The sequence below is a fragment of the Bidens hawaiensis genome, unplaced genomic scaffold, assembly GCF_021521415.1.
Source record: "Bidens hawaiensis isolate Kalapana, Puna unplaced genomic scaffold, B.hawaiensis_p1.1 tig00014295_1, whole genome shotgun sequence".
NCBI classification, from domain to species: Eukaryota; Viridiplantae; Streptophyta; class Magnoliopsida; order Asterales; family Asteraceae; genus Bidens; species Bidens hawaiensis.
In genome coordinates, this window is record NW_027492230.1 from 154273 (window position 1) to 181323 (window position 27051).

The window sequence follows — 27051 nt, forward strand, 5'->3', positions numbered from 1 at the left end:
CTTAAACCTCGCGCCAATATATGCGTGTCAAAAAACATTTGACTAGTTTGACCTATATAATAATAATAATAATAATAATAATAATAATAAAATTAATAGTACTGCAGAGCACAAACCATTAACATACACAGACACATCACCGGCCACCACCACCACGAACCAACGCGAGCCACCACCACGAAAGCCAGCCAGGAACGCCGGCCATCACCCCGAACGCCGGTTACCACCACGACGCCACCAGTCACGAACGCCGGCCACCACCACGATCTTCTGGCTGATTTTTTTTGAAGAATTGAAGCAAAAGTTTGAGTTTATTGAAGGAATTATTGAAGGATTTCATCTTCTTTGAGGTAGATTTCTTCAATTTTACCTTATTTTATAATTAATTGGCTAGGGTTTAATAACATAGTGTTAAGTTATTTCTGAAACACAATTTTTTTTTTGTTTTATAAATGTTGAATTCTGAAGCGTAATTGACAGTTCATATGAATTTTTCGTCTTAGGGGTACAATCGACAGTGAAATATCCTAATTCTGAAACATAATTGAACCATTATATAATAAACTGTTACTCTAAATGTTGAATTTTGAAACGTATATTATATTGTACTGAAGAAATATAGTATAAGGTTAGAGCTTAGAGATACAAAGCTTATTTACTTATCGAGCCCGAGCTAAATGAGATGCTCGTCGAGCCTTAACGAGCAATGTGTTTTAAAATTAATAAAAAATGTATATAAATTAATTACTAAATAATAAATGACACGAGCCCGAGCTTGAAAAAATAACCCATGAGTCGAGCTTGAGCTTTAGCAAAATAGCTCGAGCCTAGTCGAGCTAGCGCTTTATTAACAATTCTTGTACCAACAGCATGATGATAATAATAATAATAATACAACGACTTAACTAAATAAAATAATAATACAACTACTTAGATATAAATTTTGATTTTGTTTTCTGTTATGGTGTCAATATAGAAACAAATGGGCATCGATAAATAAGGCTCGGATCATTTTAAGCTATATATAGACCCGATATCGGGTAGCTAGCTAGCGGCTTGGCTCGTCTTGTTAGCACCCCTGCTTTTTAGCAGTTTGATTTCATTCGATTTCGATTTGAGCATGTTATGAGATCTAGTATTTGGTAATTTGATGGTAATTTTGATTATTCAGTTGTATTCACTTGGTGACTTATTTTGGTACACAAAAGTTTTGTTGTTTAATAGAAAATGTGCTTGAAATCCGATATGAAAATGGTAGGTGAATTACTCAATTTTACTAAAATTTTGTTATTAAGTCTGATAATTTTATGATCAAGAACTCAGAAACTGGAGGTTTAGGAGACGTGTGTGGCTCTTTTCCAATTGCACTTGCAGCACGTGGGCATCGTGTGACGGTTGTTACACCCAGATATTTGTGTGGCGGGCCTGCAGATAGGAAGTTTGATAGTGCGGTTGATCTTGGTTGTCGGATTAAGGTTTCTTGTTCTGGCAGGGTCCAGGAGGTTGTGTTCTTTCATCAAAACTTGGTCAATTTTGGTTTCTGTTAATCTTATTATGGTGTTTTCAGGTATTTGTGGACCATCCTTCTTTCCACCGTCCTGGAAACCCATACGGTGATGCTTATGGTGCATTTGGAGATAACCATGTACTAATTTAGAAATTTGTACTTTACTAATCATATGTTTTTCAATAAAAAAAATTAACATTATTACGTTTTTGGAGCAGTTTCGGTTCACCTTACTTTGTCACGCAGCATGTGAAGCTCCTCTAGTCTTCCTTTATGAGGGTATACTTATGGTCAAAAATGTTTGTTTCTTGCCAATGATTGGCGTGCTGGTCTTGTCCCAGTGTATGTCCTTAATTTTTTCAAAAATGTGTGTTTTTTGCTATAATAACCCAAATCAACCCTTTCATAAACATATTGTGTCATGCAGATTGAATGCAAGATAGCTCTTCAAAGAGAATTAGGTCTACCAGTTCGGCCCGACTGCCCATTGGTAACATACTGCACAACTAATTGTCACTTTTCTTCTTTTGTCGTAAAATGCTATAATTGACCAAGTCACTTAACAGATAGGATTTATTGGGAGGTTGGACTACGAGAAAGGTATTGACATAATTCTCTCGGGTGCTCCTGATTTGCTGCAAGATGATGTTCAATTTGTAAGTAAATTAACTCAAATTGTAGCACTTGTTTAGGAATTGGATCAAACACTCGACCGTCATATGAATAAAGATTAAAATATATTTCAGATAATGCTCGGATCTGGAGAAAAACAATATGAAAACTGGATGAGAGCCACTGAAGCAACGCTTAAAGATAAGTTTCGTGGATGGGTCGGGTTCAATGTTCCCATATCTCAACTACAAGGTGAGAACTTAATATGTTTGGTATTTTTGACAGCATGTTATAAGCCTAAATTCTGAACTTTGATTAAGTCTCATATTTTTTGTTTAATTTTTAACTTAGGTTGGGGGAGGCAAACACAAATACACGGAGACAGATTTCGATGCGGTTCAAGAAGATTGGTCGGCGTATACAACACAGTTTATATTTCGTTAGTGATATGTATTATACTAAATATTAACCGATACTTTTGTTAACTTAGGGATTATATGTAATCTTTTGATGTAGGATGCTTATTTTGGAAATGTAATGCATGCTTTGTTACTATATTTTAAATTATTAATTATGCAAAAATAATAATAATAATAATAATTAAAAGTTATAAGATGACATGCATGCATGAGTGTCGTTAATTGCTGTCGTAAACACCAGTATTGAAAGCGTGTCATAAATGCATGTAAAAAACGTGTGTCATAAATGCGTGTCATTAAATATGACACACAAAAAGCGTGTCATACCCATTTATGACAGGGGCTTCAATGACACACATTTGCGTGTCATAAGGGTCCTTTAATGACACGAAATGCATGTCATTGAAGGCATTTTTTCTAGTAGTGTAACATATAAAATTACCACATTTACAAGATTTATAAAATCAAACTTCTTACCAATCCTTGATGCGTCTTCTCCATCTTCATCCTACACAAACTTATGACTTTCCTTAGGACTAGTTGTGTCAAAACTTTTAAATAAAACAATCATACAATATTATTCTTCATATTATATTATATTATTATATAAATACAAAACTGTATCTAAGAAAACAAAATTTCATTACATTATATGTCATTATATATGGAGTAAAAAATATAAATGGTTAACCAGTGGAGGTGTGAAAGTATGAAACTGAAGAGGGATGGCGGTAGAATGAAGAACGGAGATGGTGCCACCGTGGGAAGTAGACACAAGAGTGGAGATCGGTGAGAGAGATGAGTAAAAGAATGTATGAGAGATAGCATAAATGTTTGTATAATTTGTATATTTATATTATAGAAGCAAGATCAAATAAATTTTATTCTTAACATTAAAACGGTGAGAACCAATTTGTTGTTATGATTAGGTTTATTTTTATAGGTGTTTGCTGCTATTTTTTGTTCGTATTTGCTAATTTTCGATTATGAGACGTTATAAGTATTTGCTTATTTATATTTTGTTGTTATTATTATATGTTTTCTTTTGCTGTAATATGCATTTGTTGGTATATGTTGTTATTATTTTGTTCTTGATTTTGATTATTTTGTTGTAGTTTTTAGGTTCCTTTCTTTGTTATTATAATTCATTGTTTATGTAGATTGGTATTGTAGTTGGTATAGTTTATTACGTTCGCATTTTTAAATAAATTAGCATTATTTCCTACGTAACTTTGTTCCCTTTTTTCTAGACGATGCTTTAGAGATCGGTAGTTGTGAAGAAGCTTTAAGCCTAAACTTAAAAGGCTATTACAACAACATATAGAAAGTGAGATTTTAACAAACACGCTTTTTTAATACTGTATTATGATTTAAAGACCTATTACCGAGCATGTCTTCACTTCCTCCAGAGCAAACAAAAGTGGGAAACCGAGTGAGAAATGATCCGTTCCCTACCCCTATAAATCTAGCCTGAATAAGGTGTTACCCGCATTCCAAACAATGCCCAAACAATGCACTGATCACATCAGGAGAAATGCTAACGACCTGCTTCCAAGGCTTAGAGTTGATAATTTCGTGAAAATAGACTGGCAAGACCTTGAAGAATGATGTAAAGACCAAATAATATTCCACCATAACCCGTCTTTTTTGCCATTAAACCGCCACCACCATATGGCCTACATGGCGAGGATTGTATCTTCCAACGAACCAAAACCCATTCTTCCACATTTACTAGGTAACCTTCCTTCAAGCCACCTAATTGATCTTAGCTTTCTCCTCCAATCCACCCTAGAAGAAGGCTCGTCTAAGCATATCCAGTTTTCTAAAACCCCAACTGACAAATAAAAATAATAAGTCGATAAGGCGTTTAAAACAAATTTTACAAATAAAAATAATAAGTCGATAAGGCGTTTAAAACAAATTCAATTATTGTTATCTGGCTTCTCAATGGTAACGTTTTAGCTTCCCAAACAGACAACCACTATCTAAAAGGTCAATAACTGGATCCCACGATATGATTAAGTTCATATTGCCCAAACGGTTAGTCCCAAATAAGTAAAAGGAAGATCACCTTCTAAATATTGTAGTATCGCCACAATCAGCCTCCTTTTTCGAATTAACCACACACGTACTAAATAAACAGATTTTCGATATGTTTATATTTGGCCCCAAAACAAAATAAAATTATCACAAAATCCGTAGTCAATCTAATGTTTTGAGGCGTAGTGTCCTAGAAATACCACGTCATTCGCGTACAAAAAGTGAGATGCCGTTGGCCCGTCCGATCAGCATTGTAACCCTCGGCTAATATTGTTGCCAAAGGCATCTCGTTATACATGAGAGAGCTTCCATTGCTATGATGAACAATAACGGGGAGAACGCATCACCCTGACCAAGACCCCGACAACAATTAAACTCCCGAGTCGGTAATAGGCCAGACCTGACACCAAAATTCTCAATAATCAATTCCGTCAAAGTGGCGGGAAATTCATTCGCTCCAAAATCAAGCCCAATAAATTCTAATTTAAAGAGTCAAAGGCTTTATCTATGTCATCATCATCATCGTACTCAGTATATCCCACCAATAGCCAAGCTATGGTAGGGTCTGAGGAGGGTAAGATGTAGACAGCCTTACCCCTACCCCATAGGGATAGAGAGGCTGCTTTCGATGAGACCCCCGGCTCGATAGTAGTTTTGTGTCAAGCCTTGGATATAAGGCACATAGCACTCAATCATCGGGACACCGGCTGATTGGTGCATGTACCATTGTCTTTCGGCTATCAACGCCACCACATGATGCCTGATTAACCTTCTGCCACTTTTAACGTTATTTTCACGAGTTTAGTAAAATAACGTTAAAATTAGTGCAATTTTACTTTTACCCACCCGAGGGTTTGAAAATTAAACTATGTCAACTTTGAAAATTAAACTCTTCTTTGAAAATTAGTGCAAAGGCTTTATCTATGTCAACTTTGAAAATTAAACTCTTCTTCATTGATCTCCTTAACCAAAACACGATTTCATTTAGGGTCATAGGCTCCCTAAGAATGATACGTTTTGCTAGAAGTGTGCATTATTCATCGGAGATTAAATCGCAAATAACTCTTTTAAGCCTATTAATCAATACCTTTGACACCACCTTATATATGCATCCAATGAAAGTCATGGGGGCGAAAGGACGACACGACACGCAGCCACAACTACACAAACGTATATTTTCATATATCAATCAAATATCGTGTAAACAATAACTAAACTTATGAATATGAATAAAAGTATAAAACTTAATTAAATGGGAGGTTAAAAATTTAACTAAAAACAAAAAATGAGGTGAAGATTAAAGAGGAGTTTTTCCTCAAAAGAGCGTTGATGGAAAAACTATTTACTAAAATGGTGTTCATTGAGAAATATTTACCAAAATGGTGTTGTTGGCTAGTTTTTTATTTCTCACCCCTACTCTTATTGGATAGCTAAGATGGACCTATGTCATGTCTTTATTTTCTTTTTATTTAAAAAATATAGTGTTAATATCAATCTAAAATATATAACATTTTTACAAATTATAAGTATGCGTTGCTCCTTTTTTTCTTTTTAAATTTATACTGCATCTTTATATATAAAATAAAACCTAATATAGTTTACTACAAAGGGTGTTTTATCATTTCATTATATAAACTTCACTCTTTTCTAAAATGTTATAGTTTAATCGAATTATGAAACATCATTATTTTAACATACGTATAACTTTTTCTTAAATCAAAAGTACATATTTTGGTAATAAACTTTTTTAAATAAATTATTTATTTTATTTGTTCTTTTTTCCAAAATAGTTTTTATTTTCTTAAATCATAAAAAATATTAAAGGCTGATTTTTTTAAATATTTGTTTTATTAAAAATAAAAGTTTTTTAAATATTTCAATGCTCAATGGGGATGAGTTCTTAATAAAATCGATGAATTGGAAAAAAATGTTATACATATATAAAAATTTGAAACTCATGATTTGGTTTATGAATCTTTAAATACATGTTTATTTGTTTGTTTTTTTCCAAAATAACTTATATTTCTTATAAATCTTAAAAAATATTAAAACTAGTTTTTTTAAATATAGGCCTTATTAAATTATTAAACAATTCAGTGCTCAAACAGGAAATTTTTTAAATACATATTTGTCTTCTTTTCTGCAAAATAGTTTTTCTTTTAGCTCTTAAAGTAATAAAAATAGTCGCTTCTTAATTTTTTTTAAATATAGATTTCATTAGTAATATATGTTTATTAAAAATTTCAGTGCTTGACCGGATAATTTTTTCAACTAGCTTGTAAAATGGAGTATTAATTTTAGATTAATATTTACACATTATTTTTTAAATAAAAAAAAAATAAGGACATGACATTGGTCCATCTTAGTTATCCAATAATAGTAGGAGTGAGAAACAAAAAGCTAGCCAACAACACCATTTTAGTAAATATTTATCAATGGACACTATTTTGATAAATACGAAAAAAATCTATTAAAGAGGAGCAGGTGGGGTTCAAACTTTGAAGAATAGTGGGGTTTGGTAGGAACAGGATAGCTTAGGTCCATGTTCCAATAACAAATGCTAGTGTTTGACATTTTGTTTTCAACGTGCATCAATCAACTCACCTTTTTTCACTTCTTTAGTGTTTGTACTTTCTCAGTAACACCTTTTGACTATTTGCTTTCCACACTTCAATAACATTATAATAAGATTTTTAACTTTAAATTAACCAATTTCATTATACACTTATCAGCTTTTAATAATTCATAACTTTGATAAATTAATTGAAATTAATCCTCAATTAAAAAATATTTGCATATAATCCTAACTATGAATGAACTTTTTTTTTCAGCAACCTCACAATAATTGAAAATTAAGTCCGCTAGTTTTCTAATGACGTAACCCTCCCGAGGCCCTCTTAAATCCGAACCTAATCTTGGTCATAAACCCATGTTCTAGCTTCCATCATCACTTAATTTGCTTTTATGATTTTTTTGTTGAGGTAATAAAAAATGTAACTCTCATTCCCTACTTGCATGTGAAAAAAAATACTAGGAACTCGAGTCGTTCACCTCTCTTCGAAGTACTATATCACATAAAAGTGCAACATTGGTCAACAACACCACTAGCCCAAATTCTACATCCGGTAGTCAAGACTACACATGCTTAATCGGTCATGTTAAGTTAAACCAAGGCATTACCCACCAGTTTTAACATTAATAAATACAATTACAAAAACAAAAACGAGAATAGGCTCGCGAATTTTTGTCCTAATTTGGAGTAGCATATGTAATGGCAAATAATTGATTTTATCAAACTCAATTTGTGCTCGATTTGCTTCGACTTGTGCTCGTCGGAAACGGTTCAAACGTCGCCGGAGCCAAATCGATTTACATTGTTGGAGGATTTTTTTTTGAAGAAGATGATGGAGGGAAATGGAGAAGAGAGAGGCCAGAAGAGAGAAAAATTATGTTAAAGAAAATAACAAAAAAAATCTTTAAAAATAATTAGAAAGGATTTCTTAAAATTTGGCTGGGCAAGACGGGATTACCAAAAATTTAGACGAAACCGATGAGATTCAAATTGTTTTGAATCTGGTCGGATTAGGGCTGTTCACGAGCCGAACCGAATCGAGCGAAGGTTTACTCGTTGCTTGGCTCGTTTACAAACCGAACCGAACGGCTGAAATTCGAACAGAGCGAAAACCGAAACGAGCCAAAATCGAATCGAGCATTTTTCGATCGAACATCAAGCGATTTCAAGCATTATTTATTTATTTTTCATTTTAAAATTTTCAATAAGAAACAAATTTGAAGGTTGTAAATAATATATTTTATAAATAAATTAGTAGTTTTTAGATAAACGTGTAATAAATTGTAATTTTTTATAAAAAATAAGTTTGAAATGCGATATGATGATCATTTAAATAGACTTATAGTATTCTAAAAACTTGAAGCGAACAAATAAAACTATAAAATTGACGGAATATGAAAAATTTAAAGGAGTAAAAATAATTGTAAGCTTATATTTATGTGTTTTGTCTATATATTTATATATTTATTCATATATAATTATATATAAGATAAATAAAAAATATTCGAGCTGAACCGAACCGAGCAGACCTTTGCTTGTTGCTTGGCTCGTTTACAAACCGAACCGAGCAGAGCGGTTCGTTTTCAATTGAGCGAAAAAACGAGCGAGCATTTTCTGAACGAACAACGAGCGGTTTGGACGGCCCTAGTTCGGATCAAATCACAATCTAAGATCCCATACGAGATTTGAAAGTTTTTTTTTTCAGATTTAAATAAAATATTGAGTTATTTTGAGTTTTTCTCACTATTTTAGGAATGAGAGGAAGAAAGGGCTAAACTTTAAAGTTGTGGAAGAAAGCGTACAGAAATTTTAGAGTTTAGTGTGCACAGCAGTACGTGATTGGGAGGGGGGCCGGGTGCTGGCGTGTAAAAGTTAAATATCTTTTTGTTTTCTTTTGCCAGTCTTGCTACTCATGTCACAATCTCACTTCTTTTCCCATTTCCAATAGCATGTATAAAATAATTGATTAAACCAATAAAACCGGATTCTTTTATTAATTTTAAAATGTTAATTTTATACGTTTGAACCGGTTTTGAGGATGATGCGGCATTTTCAGGCACCGATTTGATTTGTTAGTGTCGATATAGAATCAATATCTTATTGAGTTTTTTATATCGGTATGAATTATAATACTGGTAATTTCAAAATTTTGCTTTCAATACTGGTGCCGATCCGAACATTTCAATACCAGTATTGAACATTTTGGTGTCGGTACTGAGAATTTGTGAAAAACGATATGGGTATTTTCGATATCAGTATCCGCTCGTCCCTATTTGAGACTGTTTTGCCTTACTCGGTTTTTCGGAGAGTCCAGTTTAAGAATTATACTTTTGTTTTTATTAAACAGTTAAAATCCCCAATGATTTACATTGTTTGACCGAGTTAAAGTTTTAGAACCATCCACTAATGCTTTGTTCCTGAGTTTCATTTAAGCAAGAAATGGAGGAAAGGGATGCACAAGAATTAGACAATAACGAATTTGCATAACGAATTTATGGAAGAATGAATATGATCGATCTGTATTGAAACGATTATTTACAATAGTCAACGCCTATGTTTATAGGCCCCCAAAATCTTGTTCCAACCGCCCCGAATTATTGCTATTACAACGCAACACGTCGTTTTATTATTTACTAATTACAACATTAGCCCAAACTATCAACTAATTACAGTGTAAGAACTGACTATGCTAACAAAGATTCTAACGGAGTTTAACAATTCCTTAACAAACTAGTGAGATTGGAATTAATTACAACATAAATGTCGTTTTGTTATGTTTGAACTCCGTACAATAAATCTAATTATAACCTAACAAAGTAAAAATAGTATTGTAAAAAATGTAGTTATTTTGTTATGACATCTTTTTTTGTTTTTCACCTAGCAAGAGCTGATGTTATGATGTTGAGCCTAGTTATGGGGAAATGAGTAACCAAATCCCACATTTTCAGTTTGTCATCTCCAAAAATCATTCACCCCAATTTGGATCGTGAAGCTTGGAGCGTGTGGGTTTCTTTTTAGATGGATGGACTGGATCATCAAGTTATATTCTTCGAGCAAACAGATGATCCATTTGCCAAAGTGATATTTGAGTATTCAAGCCATTGTTGTTAAAAAACATTTTTTTAGAACAACAGTTTTCAGTTTTCGTCATTATCGTTTATTCAAAATTGTTGTGTTAGTCTAAAAGTTTTAAAATTTATTATTTTCGTCTCTATAGTTTCATTTTCATTGCACTTTTCGTTCATCTTGTTAATATATTTTGGGCTGAAATCGCAGAATTTAACAAACCCATGGACGAAAACTGCAACGAAAATGAATCTCTAGGGACAGAAATATCAAATTTTAAGTTTTATGGACTGAAATAACAAATATGAACAAACCACATAAAAAAATTATAATTCTCTCCTAAGGTTTTATTACTACTTATTAAAGTTAAAGATTGTGTTGAATAAAACGTATGCTTACACATGTAATGAGAGTTCAACTCCCATTACACTATTCAGAACGCCTCTAAGATGAGAGAGCCCGGGTTCACAAGACGATACGGATACGAGATCAATGCCGCAAAGTTATGGGTTGGAATGGGTTCAAGTTGTGAGCACCCTATTTCCCCTTCTAATAATAACATGTAGATTTTGAAGAGTAGAGTTAGATACTATACAAGTTTTTCGTTAACAATAAAAACAAATTTATCAAATCTCTACTGTATATAAATGAGGAGTCAAGGACCTCTTAATTTTTAAGAGGTCCAATAAATAATGCATAAGGTACAACACTCAATGCATTAAAATTTAAGATTCTAAGGATAATTTTGTCTTTACACAATTAACTAACCCGTAACTTCTAATTTGTGATTTTATAATTACAATATATACCCCTAAAACTTACAATATATATCCCTTGAAACTTACAATATATATTTTTATACTTTAGTTTACTTTTGTAATATTTAGAAATATTTACACATTTTACCCATCATCTTTATCAACAAATTTGACAAAATTACTTTTTTTTTTACTTTCGCCTATATTTTTAAATATATAATGTTCTTAAAAAGAACCGAACCAACCATTACGGCGTGCTAAATTTTGTCGACGTTTCGATATAAAAAAAATTAAAACAGATTTGTAGATTAAAATGTACAAGTCAATGAAGCATTAAAATACAAGTTAGATATGCAAATAAAAACATACAAAATGTTTATAAACACCCCTTGTTCTATTTTACATTATGAATTATAAAATTAAAAAATCCGCCCAACCAAAATACACATAATACTAATTCAGTTGTGGTATATGTTAAAATTAAAAAAACCTTTTGTATAAAATCAACTCAATGATCACATAAACTTATACAACTATAAATTTATGATTCAGGAGAAACATTTTTGTTTTCTTTTATTTACTTTTTTTTATTTTTATTTAAATTTTGAGTTATCAGTTTTTTTAATTTTTTGAGGGGTATGTTTTATGGCCATAAATTTTTTACATTTTTCTCATTTTTATCTCTATTTACAGAATAACTTGATCATGTATGGATAAGTATTATACACTATATCACGAGAGGATTAATAAACTAACATAAACAAGTATCGCATTACAAATTGTTGCCGCCGCAGCATCACGCGGGTTTCATGCTAGTTTATTAATAACTACAAGCATAATAAACATTCTAAAATCTTAATAATTGACTTAGAAAGTTAAAAAAAAAACAAACTAAAAACCATAGCAAAAGTTGTTTATTAATTTACGAGATTTATTTACACCCCAACCAACCACTCGTTTACCGTTATCCTCCGAGTATACTGATCATGTCCTGAGCAAAGTCTTTCTTTCCTTACTTCCGTAACTGTGACTGCAATCGGAATCGGAATTGGAATGTCTAACGCCGTTCTGAACGGGCTGGCGGGAGCTGGCGGAGGTATCATTGCTCAAATAATTACATATCCTCTCCAATCGGTACCAATTTCTTCAACTCTATAATATAATATTATATTATATTATATTATAGTATATTCCTCAAACTAACAAACAATTTGTATGATATATATGAAGGTCAACACGCGCCAACAGACGGAGAGAATCGCCAAGAAATCTCACTCCAAGAGTTCATCCCACGGCGGTACACTTGTTCAATTACTCCAGGTTCCTTTATCTTAACATTATTATTATTATTATTATTATTATTATTATTATTATTATTATGTGATTGGATAACAACAGGTTATACGAAGCGAAGGAATTGGAGGATTATACAGCGGCCTTAAGCCATCTCTGCTTGGAACTGCTGCATCACAGGTTTCATCCTTAGGCTATTTGTAGTGAAACCTTAACGAGCTTTGTGTATTTTTAAGTTTTAACTATTTATTTGAGCTTCTATGTATTACTTTCACACTGCATACCCGAGCTTTGACTAAGAAAATATATAATTAAGAATGCATATAGATCAATTACTAAATAATAACTGAGCCGGGCCCAAGTGGAACTCAAGCTTGAAAATGTCTCACGAGCTCTAGCAGTGGCGGATTCAGGATTTTTCGTCAGTGGGGGTAAAGAATGGGTTGCCCAGAACATGCCAATTATGTAAAAATAGGTCGGTAAAAACAAGTCAAAAAATGATAATGTATTTTAGCTAAATTCTAAAGACGACATAAAATCTTTCCATTTGGCATTGGCCAGTTACTAATACCTTTACTCCGAATAGTTTAAAATAGATTTCGTCTGACTGAATGAAACTATTACAGTTATGCACTATCATAAGACTTAAGGAATTCCACTAATTATATCAAGCAACCATACTAAAATAATAAAACACCGAGATAGCAATTAAGGTCCAAGAATAGAAGAAAAAATTTGAGATTGATTATTTAGAAACGACAACAAAATATAAATGTTAAGAACTAAATAAACTAAGAAGAAAACAACAATACATATTAATGCTAAGATATTAGCGAATTGATAATGTAATTTTATATTGAAGGGAACATGAATTAAAATGAGATATGTGCCTTAGCCATTTTTTTAGGAAAAAACATCTAGTTTTGCATTACATGGGATGGTGTGAGTGGGGGTCTATACCCCCTGGCTTTCACTTCTATCTGCCACTGAGCTCTAGCTCGGCTTGTTTACACCCCTAGTTATTGCAAATCCAATCTAAGAAGAATAAGAGAAGAATATATTTAATGTGAAAGTTGTGATGATAATTTCCAAGTTGTTACAAATCTACCTAGGTATTTATAGTTCATACATCTAACTAATGAACTAGCTATTCAACCACTTGGCTAACTACTGTAACTACCTAATAACAATAAGCTAATAACATGTTGTACTGTTAAGATGAGTTTTTATTGTGATTCAATTGGTATTAGTACATAATGATCTTCTTTTGCTTCTGGCAGGGAATTTATTATTATTTTTACCAGGTTTTCAAAAATAAAGCTGAATCAATTGCAGCTTCTAATAAAAGAAAGGGTCATGGAGATGGTACAGTTGGTATGTTATCTTGGCTTGTTGTGGCTGCTTTAGCCGGGTACGTGATACCACACTTTTTAGGAGAATTTTGATCCGTTATTGAATTAGTAAAGCAATACATCATTATGTGCAATTGATTTTGTTTGTATTGTATCTTGATTACTGCTAACTCTTTGCTTTCAGGTCACTGAATGTACTGTTTACAAATCCAATATGGGTGCTTGTGACACGTATGCAGGTACTCTAAGAACAACTTACTCAAATTTTGTGATTCAGTATTTAGAAGCATTTGTTCATTTCCTTGTATACTTCTGTTATTTAGACACACACTCAAGCAGAACAAAAGATTCTAGAAGCAAAGAAAGAAGCTTTGTTAAGAGAGTGTTCTGAAAGCAATCTGGTTGGCTCTTCTTTACACGATAAGTTGTGTGAACTCGACTCAGTGAAACCTAATCCGTATGGAACACTGCACGCGGTAAACACTACTATTATACTCATGTTCTTTTGTATCGTGTAATGGTGGTGTTTATTAATGAATGTTTATTGTATTTACAGGCTCACGAGGTTTATAACGAAGCTGGAATACGTGGATTTTGGAAGGGCCTTGTTCCTACTTTAATCATGGTTATTAATAATTATTCCTTGAAAGCACATGAATACTGTTACAAAACTTATATTAAAATCGATGAAAATGACGTCACAGGTGTGCAATCCATCGATTCAGTTCATGATATACGAGACATCTTTGAAGTACTTGATATCTAAACGTGCGGAAAAGAAGCAAAGTTCAAATAAAATTTCTGCTTTGGAGGTAACACAAGAATCTTGTGTAACTTACATTTCTCAGCATTTGGTCAATTTGGGCCAACTCAACCTGTTTCGACACGAAATGGTTGTAACCATCGTGTTTGATGTTAATTTTGTTAATACTGTTTCAAGGTATTTGTAGTTGGTGCCATTGCTAAACTTGGAGCAACTGTGACAACATACCCTTTGTTAGTTGTAAAGGTAAATATCATAATTCAAACTATAATTTAAAATTTCATTTTTTAAAATTATTTTTTGAATACTTACAGTCAAGACTTCAAGCTAAGCAAGAAATCAGTACAAACAATTCGTTAAGATATTCAGGTATATAAAGTTACTTATATTTCATCTAGAAGACTAGAAGGGTGACAATTATTAATATTCATTTACATTTGCATTGAAGGTACATTGGATGCAATTGTGAAGATGATTCATTATGAAGGAATATCAAGCTTCTACAAAGGAATGAGCACTAAGATAGTGCAGAGTGTATTTGCAGCCTCTGTACTTTTCATGATCAAGGAGGAGTTGGTTAAGTTTTTTGGAATGTTAGCAAAGAAGAGCCAAAAGATGTTATTAAAAATGTCAAATTAGCATACCACATATTGTACATTTTATAGAAAAGGCCCATCTTTTGATATCCTTAAACTGTGTCTGAGTGTTTGGTATCCTTAACATGTATATATATAATTTTTCAAACAAATCTGTAATAAATTTACTAACTTTACTCATATTAAAATCAAAAGAAAAGATTCATATAGATGAATAGCATACTATATATGGAAATTAATTTAAAATGTATTTGTTAAATCTATAGTTTCGAAACGTATGTTAGGATAAAAGCTAAAAGAAAGACCTAAGAAACAATTGGGCTATGTGTTTTCAATAAAAACCCGATCTAGCAAGAAAGAGGTTGGCGTTTCATCATTCTTTTAATCCGTTAATACGCTAACCGGTTTTTTTGCCGGGAATTAACCGGTCATACCGGTTTTTTTGGTCGGGTAGTAACCAGTTTTGACTAGTTAGAGAAACGGTTTTGACCGATTAGACCGGACTGGTTAATAACCGGAAAAAACCCGAACTTTAATAAAATAATAATAAAAAAAATCGGCTAACCGGTTTTGGAATCAATAATATAAACCGGTTACTAACCGGCGGTTAGGATCAGCTAGTAACTGGTTAGGATTGGACCGGTTAGTAACCGGATACAAACCGGTTCTTTTGTGCACCTCTTTTTCCATCCCTATCTATAAATAGAGGTGCACAAATCAGGTTTTTCAAATACCCGGGTTCGGATATGGAACCGAATTCGGGTATGACCGGGTATTGGAAAATCGGGTATTGACAATAACCGATTCGGGTCCGGGTATTCTCTAAAAACCATACCCTATGTATCGGGTTCGGGTCGGGTATTCTAAAACTGGGTGTTTGAATACCCTATTTCCGGGTATTGATAAAACCCTATTTTCGGGGTTTTTCTAACTTTTTTTTTTGGGTATTTTTCGGATATATATTGGATTTTTTAATGGGTTGCACATGTTAGGATTATTTTTCCGGTTATTTTTCGGGTAATATCAGGTATTTGAAAAACCCGGTTCTGGGTTTTTGTAAACCCCCGTTTGGGTATGGAACTGGTTCGGGTATTACCGGGTACAAATCGGATCCGTTTCCGGGTACGAGTTTTGATACTGAAATGCATACCCTATCCGTACCCTATGGGTAGGGTCGGGTACGGGTTCCGGTATTAAAATCCGAGCATAAAAAAACCGGTTCTGGATACTTTTATCGGTCCGTTCCGAGTTCGGGTTTTTGTGCACCTCAGTCTATAAATAATCGAATTGCTCAAATGGGCCAAGCCCACACACTCCCACTGAGCGACTGTGAATCAAATAATAATAATAAAATATAATCTGCAGCATCCAACACTTAACAACACTCATAAGATCTATCACCAATTTACCACTACTGGTAGGTGTGCGCTAGCTAACAATGGCGCTTAAACACCATCATCATAACTTGTTCTTCTTGATTTTCATCCTGTTGACGATAATTGACACGGCTACACTCCTCGTCTCCGCTGATGCGATCCAAGGCTGCGGTGGTTTCGTCGAGGTGAGTCTTTATTTAGGGATCTGGATATTATTATTATTATTATTGATTGATAACAAAGAGGGATCTGGGTATTGTTGTTGTTGTTATTGATTCTTTCATTCATTTTTACTTTGGTAGGCGACTTCGTCTTTGATCAAGTCAAGGAAGCCCACCGATTCCAAATTGGACTATTCCCATATCACGGTACTATTATTATTCACTATCACTACACTACTGTCTAATTTTATTATATTTTTTCACCTGCTTGATTCATTAGTAGCTCAACTTGTATAATAATCTGCTTTACATATGTGAATAATGAATTGTATTATTCATTTATTTATTGAAACTTTAAATTCATCTATCAAATCAATCATGAGGTGGTATTTTAGTGGTTAGCCTTATGTAATTCACTTTACTTATTATGTTTATTTGTTATATCAAATCAAAATGATAGGAATAGTTTAATCTTCCCATAAAGGATTTTCTAACATGCTGATTAACTTTTACATGTCATATGTTATTATGTACTCATGTCATACAATCAACTTTATGTCTTCAGTAGTTAGTCAGACCTCCTGTAAACCAACAATGAAGTCAACCGTTCGGCGGGAAGCTTGTTTATTTAATAAACGAACCAACATGAACACATGTTTCTTTGTTCATTTACATATTAGTTAAATATTAATTGGATGAGTCATCTACTTAATGATTTTATATTTGTTCGTTTGTGTTCATTTATGTTTAATTTGCTTGTGTTCATCTACTTTTTTTCATATATGTCTGTTTATCTTTGTTCAGTTATGTTCGTGAACTGTTTGTTTAGATTTTAAACGAACGAACATGAACACAAATATTTGTTCTATTAAGTGTTTGTGTTCGTTTATAATTAAATAAGAACACGATTTTGCCCTTGTTCGTGTTCGTTTACAGGCCTATCAGTAGTAAAGAACCAAACAACCTAGGGTACTGATATGTTATTTAACCTGATGTAGGTTGAGCTGCAGACTTTGGATGGCTTGGTGAAGGATCGGACACAATGTGCTCCTAATGGTTACTACTTCATCCCTGTTTATGATAAGGTACGATAACATACGTTTGTAACAATTTATTTAAGTTACATATGAAGTATCCCTTACAATAAATACAATCAAAAGTCTAAGAAACTAAAGTAATCTAGCTAATAAATACATGTTTTTATTTAGTTGTGCTTGTATAAGCACTGGCCAGATTGTTTACAAACACCCTTAAATATATCATACCAAAGTGCTTTTAGCTTTCTGTCCCATTAAGAATTACCATTTTCCATAAATGTGCTTAAATGGATCTGTTTGAGGTACACACTGCCTCCATCCGAAATTTGAGATCACCTATTGTAGTTAATTTTGAAATTTCTTGTTATTAATATGTTTTTGACATATTGCAGCACGAAGTGTTTGGGTGATGCAAACATTTCTTCTACTTCAATTACATAATCACTTTTAGAGGCTCAAATTCAATATGTGTGTATATATAATCTAGTATTTATTCGGAAATGGAGGAAAGAGTAAAAGCAGTTTTCCTCTTACATAGCTAGATGATTTAGTGGGCTAGTTGATATGATCTTCATTTGCATGGTTTCAACGGACTGTTATTGCTAAAATATCATTAGAATAACTTGAAGTTGCAGACTTTATTGCAATTATGCTTTTTTGATCAACACGGCAATAGTTGTATTAGTCTCCAGTTCTTTCACTTCTGAGATTATAATATTAAAAGATGGGGATAAATGTTGTTGTAGGGTTCTTTTGTTATCAAAGTCAAAGGACCAGAAGGGTGGTCATGGAATCCAGATCAGGTATATACATCAGATTTTTTGAAATATTTTAAATCATTCTCTGACATGTGTTTTACACGATGGACTATTTTAAATGCTCAATATGAACTTCTGATGTTATACCTTTTTAGGTTCCTGTGCTTGTTGATCATACTGGCTGTAATCGCAACGAGGATATAAACTTTCGGTTTACAGGGTTAGTCTAGCTTTATTTTTTTTATGCATCTCTATAAGTCAACTTTAAAAAAAAGTATTTTACTTATTTCAGCTTCATTTGTTTTTGCAGATTCACTATTAATGGAAAAGTTGTGGGAGCAGTTGGTGGTCCGAGTTGTTCATCTAAAAATGGCGGTCCATCAAATGTAAAAGTTGACCTTTTAGATTCAAACGGGAATATAGTATCTTCTGCGAAAACATCAGTGTCTGGAAGTTACTCTTTCACCAATATTATTCCAGGTTAAAACCTTCTTGATCATGAATATAAGAAAAACCACTAGCAAAAATAATAACTTTACAACATTGGTGGTGTAGGACGATATACCCTACGCGCATCCCATGAAGACTTGAATATTGAAGTCAAGGGTTCAACAGAGGTTGCATGCATGCACATGCACCTGTCTTTTCTATAATCTTTTATCATATATCTTCCATCAATTGCTTAAGTATTATGTAAAATGATGCCAGGTTGAATTGGGGTTTGGAAATATTCAAGTTGATGATGTCTTTTTTGTCTCTGGTTATGATATTCGTGGATTGGTAGTTGCACAGGTAAGTCATCCATGGTGGTTTGACCGTTTACCGGTTTTGACTTTAGCAAAATTAACTCACAATATCTGTCACAGGGAAATCCTATTTTGGGGGTTCACTTTTATCTGTACTCTGATGATGTTAAAGAAGTCAATTGCCCACACGGTTCTGGTAACCCGTCTGGTGATAGAACTGCACTTTGTCATGCAATATCTGATGTTGATGGAAAGTTTATTTTCAAGTCAATTCCTTGCGGTAGTTTGATTTTCATACTTTTATTAATTGGTTTAAATGTTTTCTATGTTGGTTAATTATATGTTTGCACTTTGTTTTTGTGATGCACTTGCAGGTGTTTATGAGCTTATACCTTATTATAAGGGTGAAAATACAGTTTTTGATGTTTCACCTCCCTCTGCCACTGTAACTGTTCAACATGATCATGCAAGCGTTTCTGAAAAGTTTCAGGTACATCAGTTATGGTTTATTGCTAGGTTTAATTCTTTAATTCAGATAAACTAATGTGTGCATTGCTGAAATTGGCAGGTTACTGGTTTTTCTGTTGGAGGTCGTGTTGTTGATTCTGAAGGCAAAGGAGTCGATGGTGTAAAAATTGTGGTGGATGGTGTTGAGAGGTCTGTCACTGATAAACAAGGATATTATAAGCTTGATCAGGTGAGTTCAGAAATTGCAAATGGTATACATATGCATATTGCATACACCATATATAATTATATATGTTTGTATATTATGCTGACAAGGTTACATATGCATATTGCATACACACACATACATTATGTATGCATATATATATAATATGTCTGTATATTATGCTGACAAGGTTAAGCCCTATATGTACACTGTACAAGAATTCATATATATGGATGGCCTGGCCTTACTTCATGTTAAATTGTTGGTTGATATTGTCAAGTTGGTGTTAAAGGATTTTCTCTTTGTTATATTATATTTTTAAATAGTTATTATATATACTTTATATTTGTGACTGGTATTTTTATTCTATAAAGAATGATTATTTTGCTTGAAGAGTTGAAGCTCTATTTTGCATCTTCTTTTTCTGATGTTTACTCTTTGTGCTCTCTAACAGGTTACATCTAAACAGTATCTGATTGAAGCGAAAAAGGAGCACTACAAGTTTGACAAATTGACCAACTTCATGGCAAGTGGACCACAAAACTGAAGCACATGTGACAAATTTTTTGTGTGTTAGCTCACCTTTAATGCTACCTTTTTTTTTCAGGTTTTACCAAATATGGCATCGGTTGCTGATATCAAAGCAGTGTCTTATGATGTTTGTGGCTCAGTGCATACAGTTGATTCTGGTTACAAAGCAAAAGTGTTTCCAACATTCTTTTTCATTACTTACATATACCTATATATTTTTTGTGTACTAACACATTATACGTTTTTCAAGGTGGCTCTGACTCATGGACCAGATAACGTTAAGCCACAAATGAAACAAACTGATGATAATGGCTATTTCTGCTTTGAGGTACTTCACATAATCTTCAGTTAAAAAGTATTATAATGTTACAGTGACATGATTTGGAATCACTTAAGTGGACTCGATTTGCTACAGGTTCCACCTGGCGACTACCGGTTATCGGCTATTGCAGCCGCACCTGAAACTGCCCCGCATCTTCTATTCTCGCCACAACATATTGATGTCAATGTCAATGTCAATGGTCCATTGCTGTCACTGAAATTTTATCAGGTAATTATATCTCCAAAGTATCAATAATCCAACTCAGCAAATTAGAATCCTTATCATCCAGTTCTAAAATTTCAGGCACAAGTTAATGTAGGCGGCTCGGTTACTTGCAAAGAAAAATGTGACTCATCTGTTTTTGTTGATCTTGTAAAATTGGATGCTAAAAGCAATGAAGAAAGACAGACAGTTGGCTTGACTGGTCAAAGTAGTGAATTTTTATTTCAAAATGTCGTACCGGGAAAATATAAGCTTCAGGTATTGCATTCAGTTTTTGTAGCTTTTTTTTCTCTAGAATTAGTTTTATTATACACAAATTATGATGTTTTATATAGATCAAGCACGTTTCTAAAGAAGCTAAATCCGGAGAAGATAACTGGTGTTGGGAACAAAGCTCGGTTCTTCTTAATGTTGGAATAGAAGATGTTAACGGGATTAGCTTTGTTCAGAAAGGTTATTGGGTTAACTTAGTTTCCACTCACAAGGTAGATGCGTATCTGCATCAATCAGATGGGTCCCGTGTGGATCTGAAAATTAAGGTATTTTAGAGCACACATTAAAGTCAACACTGTTCTTTGACCTTGCTTTCATTGTATTTATTCTGTTGTTTAATGTTAATTACAGAAAGGTTCGCAGCGCATATGCATTGAATCACCCGGAGTGCACGAACTTCACTTCATAAACTCGTGTATACTTTTTGGAACCTCACCTGTGAAAATCGACACTGCTAATACTTCGGTACGTCGTTTATTATTATTTTTTTAAATTTTTTTTGCATAATTTCTCATATTTTCCTTTATTTGTTTAATCTTTTTAGCCTATTTATCTGAAAGGAGAGAAGTATCTCCTCCAAGGAGAAATTAAAGCTGAGTTGACCTCACAAAATGGTGTTGACCAGCTACCTAAAAATCTAGTAGTTGACATTTTGAATGATGAAGGAACCGCTATCGATGGCACTACTGCAAAATATGTTAATGAAAACGAACACTCAAATACAGCTCTTTATAAGTATGAAGTATGGGCAAATCCTGGAGAAAAACTTACATTTGCGCCTTGGGATATTCGGTAAATCTTCAAAATTACATGTTATTTTTTTTAATTTGATATTAATATTCTTTAATACTAAACTGTTGCAGGAGTGAAAACGAGAAAAAGATTTTGTTTTATCCTAGACAACATCAGGTAAACGATTCTTGATGTATTATAATTATCATTAATAATCTTTCGGTCAACATTTCCAGTTATTACTGTTTTAATTAGGTCAAAATGGCACAAGATGGCTGTCAAGCTTCGGTTCCTCTGTTTTCTGGACGACTCGGATTGTACATTGAAGGATCGGTTTCACCTCCACTTCCCGATGTTACTATCAGAATCATAGCTTCTGGAGATAGTCAAAATGGTCAAATCAAGAAAAATGAATTGGCCTTTGAAACAACTACAAACGCAGATGGGTCATTCATTGGTGGGCCCCTTTATGATGACATCACTTACCATACCCAAGCTTCAAAGGTTTGAAGTTTTAACCTGCTACTTTAAAAATACAACAATTTAATGGCTTTTGTAATTTTTTATTTATTTTGTTTTGTGCAATAATAGCCCAGTTATCATGTAAAGAAAATCGGATCGAATTCCTTTTCGTGTCAAAAGCTCGGTCAAATCTCGGTGCATATACATTCTAAAGAAGATTCCAGTGATTTATTCCCCTCGGTATTATTATCGTTAAGCGGGGAAGACGGTTATAGAAATAACTCGATATCTGCTGCTGGTGGAACTTTCGTGTTTGATAACTTATTTCCCGGAAGTTTTTATCTCCGTCCTCTTTTAAAGGTACTTCATCTTTATATTTCGTGTAAATCTCACTTTTATTTTATGATTTTAATTACTAATTATTTTTGTAAAACTAATAGGAGTACGCTTTCTCACCATCCGCACAAGCAGTTGAACTCGGGTCCGGGGAGTCAACAAAAGTCATATTCCACGCCACACGTGTTGCTTACAGGTATCCCTTTATTGTTTATTTCCATTCATTTTGTATTTTTTTTACTTTGCTATTTAATTAAACGGTGTATATTTTTAGCGCAATGGGTGTGGTTACTCTGTTATCGGGTCTACCAAAGGAAGGTGTTTCAGTCGAGGCCCGTTCTGACTCAAAAGGTTATTACGAGGAAACCGTCACAGATTCGTTAGGAAATTACCGCCTACGTGGACTTCACCCCGATACAACTTACACGATTAAAATAGCAAAATTAAACGGGTTTGGTACGTCTAACATCGAACGTGCTTCCCCAGAATCTGTTGAAGTCAACGTGAGTTACACAACTTATACCTAGTTACATACCTTAATTATAATTATTAAATAATAATAAATTGAATTTGACAAAATTTGTGATTTGTGAAGGTTGGATATGAAGACATCAAGGGATTAGACTTTTTGGTATTTGAGCAACCGGAAATAACGTTATTAACTGGAACGGTTCAAGGAAGTGGAAATAAGGAGGTTTATGAACACCTAAAGTTGGAAATTAGATCGGCTAGTGATCTGTCCAGTATCGAGTCGTTGTTACCTTTGTCAATTTCAAACTTCTTCCAGGTGAAGGGTTTGCCAAGGGGCAAGCATCTGCTGCAGCTGCGGTCAACACTAACACCGCGTACCCTCAGATTTGAATCGGAAGTGATCGAGGTTGATTTGGAGAAGAATACCCAAGTTCATGTGGGTCCCTTGACATTCAAATTTGAAGATGATCACCATAAACAGGTTTGTTGTTCTTTGACCATGTGGGTGTAACTTTGACCATGTTGACTTTGACTTTTTGTTTAACCATCGAATCACTTTTAGGAATTGACTCCGGCACCTGTGTATCCGCTTATTATTGGAGTATCGGTTATTGCATTATTCATCAGCATGCCAAGGTAACTGGAAATCCTTTTATTTGTTTATTTTTGAAACTTGCATTTGTTGCATAAAATATTAAAGGCATGACTATTTATAAAGAATCATGATAATTTGATGGTGTGCAGATTGAAAGACATGTACCAAAGCAATGCAGGAGCTCAGGGACCCAGTGCATCGACGTGGGTCCCAGTAACGAAGAAAACCGTGCGAAAAAAGACTTACTAGTTCTTTCAGATGCCAAGTTGAAGCAGGATTTAATTTTAGCCATTTTTGTTAAACTAGTCATGTAACCAAGGATAGAAAATGAAGATTTTGCAATTTTCTTAAGCTCCATATTTGATGATAAAGGACTAAAGGGATGACCTTTAAAAGTCAAAGCGATAAAATGAATGGATAAGGCGGGTTGGGATGTCACGAAACATCAAATGTGTATGTTAAATACTTTCGAAGTTTGTATGATGGTTTTTGTAACGTTTCATACGATGAAAAACGTTATAATGGTACCGTTACTGATACTAGTTAGTTTGTCTTGCTTAATATATGATTCTGGATGCTGTTTATCACTTGACGATTAAACTTGAATCAAACTGAGATTACAAATGCGAATACTAGTGGGTTTTTGTAGCGACCTAGTATAAAATTTGTTCCTTGTAAAATTTCCAATTTATGAATAAAAGTTTCAATCATGTGTGAGAAGTCTCATAGTGATCATTTACATGCATAAAAGTTTAAAGAATCTTGAAAGTTGGTTTTCTTTCATTTATCACTTTTGTATACATCCTAGGCTAATGGAAGGCTAAATATTATGCGTTGGATCTCGCCATGGTAATTAAGTTACAGTATATGTCTATGACAATACATATTATGTTATATGCATGTATATCTGTGTGTGTGCACGTGCGTGCATATGCATAGTTAAAATATTTATATTCAAACTCGAGCTTAAAATCATAAAAGCTATGTTCAAAATTGTGCTTAAACGGGCTTAGTGTGACATGCCAATTGTTCAAATATCATATATTCTCAAATTATGTTGAACAGCACCTGCTACTGCATACCTAGACAGGACAAAACCAGTAACTCATATCATTATCAATAACCGGGGTAGAATACTGCTCTCAAACAACTAAAAGCACCACACGAGTCGAAGCAGAAAATTTTGTCATTCCGGGCTAAACTCTATTAAATCCCTAATCTCTTCTTTGCTAGAATGGTATTATATGGTACAACAGGGTTAAAAATAGAATACAACTCTAGATTTTAGGGTTCTTTTACTAATCTTGATTTGTTCTATTTTGTACTATAAAAAGAATTTTACATAATTATAAATAAATAAATTGAATTTTCACTTTCATAGTCCACCCAAGATCTTGATTTCTTTACAACCTCCATCCAACTTAATTTTAATTATATATAGTTATCATTTATAACTTTCATCTTCTACATCTTGCATTAATAATCTCAATGTTGAGTACACATCTTCCCCACCATGATGAACAACTTCATTTTCCTTAAAAACAACCATACCATAACCACCATCTAAACCAATCCAACTACATCCTACCACTTTCCTAATATTCCTATCTTTCATAACTTTCTTCACCCGAGCCACGCTCTCCCATCTTCCCCTCGCTTCATACGCTTTAACCAACACCATATACGGGAACAAAGACATCGGTTCCAGTTTGGCCAACCTCTCAGCCGCCCGTTCGGTCAACTCCAAGTCTCCTTCTACCCCATAATAACCGAGAACCAACTTACATAAAACACCGTTCATCCTGTTAGGACTCAATGTCGTTATCATCTTCATTGCTTCATTAACTTCTCCTGCACACATCATCATCTCCACAATGAAGGTCAAATGCGTATCGGTTGGTTTGACCCCGTATTTACTCTCCATTGACCGAAATAAAGTCAACCCTTTATCGATCAAACGACCATAAACACAAGCTAATAAAACCCCATTTAGGGTTACTTCATCCGGTGATAACCCTGTTTTGACTAATTCCCGAAAAAGATCAATGCACTCCTCCGTTTTACCATTAAAAGTCAAACCTAAAATCATTGAATTCCAAGAAACTAAATCTTTAATATCCATTCGATCAAAGATAATCTTTGCAGCATCACACAATCCACATTTACTATACATATCAATAAGCGAGCTTGAAACAACGGGATCCCATTCAAACCCTAACTTCACAACCAAACAATGCAACTGTGTCCCCTGCACAGCTGGCAGAAAGACCGATGCAGAGCTAAGCAAACAGCTGAGTGTGAACTCGGTTGGTTTTATGTTTTTGGAAACCGAAATAACAAAAACCCGCATCGCATTCTCCTCGAGTTGATGGTTAGTGAAGCTTGAAATCATTGAATTGCAAACAGCTGAATCCCATAAACCAAGATTATCGAAAAGGGTTACCGAATCTTTTATACTTTCACATTTCGAGAACATGTTGATTGCAGCACTGGAAACAATTGTGTTTGAAAGAAAGCCTGATTTTACTGAAAGACATAAAATTTGTCTACCCTTTATTAAATCTTGAACACCAGAACACGCGGTTAATACTGAAGATACTGTATATGCATCGGGTGAATAATATGTTCTTCTCATTGTACAAAACTGGCTATAAGCAAGTTCTTTATGACCCGTTTTACTAAAGCCCGCGATTAGCGAATTCCATGAAACGACATCTATATCTTCCATATCAAGAAACACACCGAAAGCATAATCTATACACCCATGCTTACAATACATATCAATCAATGAGTTCCCAATAATAACTGAAGAAAATTTCACACCTTTAGTTATCAAACTAGAATGAATTTGCATACCGTGACAAACAGACGGGACGAACGACAAAACGATCGAATACGTGTGTCCACTGGGTGTCACTCCAGAGGCAACCATTTCAGTAAACAAACTGAATGCATGATACACAAACCCAGTGGAACAATACCCAGAAATGATCTCGTTCCAGCTCACAACATCTCGTTCAGGCATTTCATCGAACACTTGGCGTGCACTCTTGATATCGCCAAAATCGACAAATACCCGCATGTAAATGTTCCAAGAAAACACGTTTTTGTGACGTATGTCGTGGAATGCTTGAAGGGTGTCTTTGATTGTTCCGAATTTTGAGTAAAGATCGAGACAACGGTTGCCTAAAAAGGTGTTGGTGTTGCAGAGACTGAGCTTGATGAGTTGGGCGTGAATGAGTTTCAGAGAGTTTAACGAGAGACAATGGTTTAAGAGGGTTGAGAAGAAGACCATACTCTTTCGTCTTTCATGGCGTCACGTCGTTGCATTTGCATTTGCCGGTTTTAAGGAACATATATATGGCTTTTGAAGGTAGG

General features: G+C 33.8%; 4 protein-coding genes across 4 annotated transcripts; 3 read left to right on the forward strand and 1 right to left on the reverse strand.

Moving 5' to 3' along the window:
• Positions 1 to 1888: 1888 nt before the first annotated feature.
• On the forward strand, positions 1889 to 2634 carry LOC143546232 (soluble starch synthase 1, chloroplastic/amyloplastic-like). Its single transcript, XM_077037937.1, has 4 exons — positions 1889 to 1997; positions 2074 to 2163; positions 2254 to 2371; positions 2471 to 2634. The coding sequence occupies exons 1-4, from the start codon at positions 1929 to 1931 to the stop codon at positions 2602 to 2604; spliced, it is 411 nt and encodes a 136-aa protein (XP_076894052.1). The 5' UTR covers positions 1889 to 1928; the 3' UTR covers positions 2605 to 2634.
• Positions 2635 to 11873: 9239 nt separating this feature from the next.
• Positions 11874 to 15075, forward strand: LOC143546233 (peroxisomal nicotinamide adenine dinucleotide carrier-like). Its single transcript, XM_077037938.1, has 11 exons — positions 11874 to 12108; positions 12205 to 12294; positions 12373 to 12447; positions 13548 to 13678; positions 13804 to 13858; positions 13943 to 14095; positions 14176 to 14244; positions 14324 to 14431; positions 14560 to 14628; positions 14697 to 14751; positions 14831 to 15075. The coding sequence occupies exons 1-11, from the start codon at positions 12028 to 12030 to the stop codon at positions 15019 to 15021; spliced, it is 1077 nt and encodes a 358-aa protein (XP_076894053.1). The 5' UTR covers positions 11874 to 12027; the 3' UTR covers positions 15022 to 15075.
• Positions 15076 to 16320: 1245 nt separating this feature from the next.
• On the forward strand, positions 16321 to 24139 carry LOC143546254 (uncharacterized). The gene is made up of 27 exons (XM_077037956.1): positions 16321 to 16539; positions 16657 to 16722; positions 17514 to 17600; positions 18299 to 18355; positions 18466 to 18530; positions 18621 to 18790; positions 18866 to 18927; positions 19019 to 19102; positions 19177 to 19336; positions 19431 to 19546; positions 19625 to 19753; positions 20184 to 20255; positions 20337 to 20432; positions 20511 to 20588; positions 20676 to 20810; positions 20886 to 21062; positions 21140 to 21343; positions 21429 to 21542; positions 21622 to 21869; positions 21941 to 21986; positions 22065 to 22313; positions 22401 to 22631; positions 22712 to 22803; positions 22882 to 23110; positions 23203 to 23559; positions 23641 to 23714; positions 23823 to 24139. The coding sequence occupies exons 1-27, from the start codon at positions 16417 to 16419 to the stop codon at positions 23920 to 23922; spliced, it is 3621 nt and encodes a 1206-aa protein (XP_076894071.1). The 5' UTR covers positions 16321 to 16416; the 3' UTR covers positions 23923 to 24139.
• Positions 24140 to 24950: 811 nt separating this feature from the next.
• On the reverse strand, positions 24951 to 27051 carry LOC143546234 (pentatricopeptide repeat-containing protein At1g43980, mitochondrial-like). Its single transcript, XM_077037939.1, has one exon. The coding sequence runs from the start codon at positions 26966 to 26968 to the stop codon at positions 25118 to 25120; it is 1851 nt and encodes a 616-aa protein (XP_076894054.1). The 5' UTR covers positions 26969 to 27051; the 3' UTR covers positions 24951 to 25117.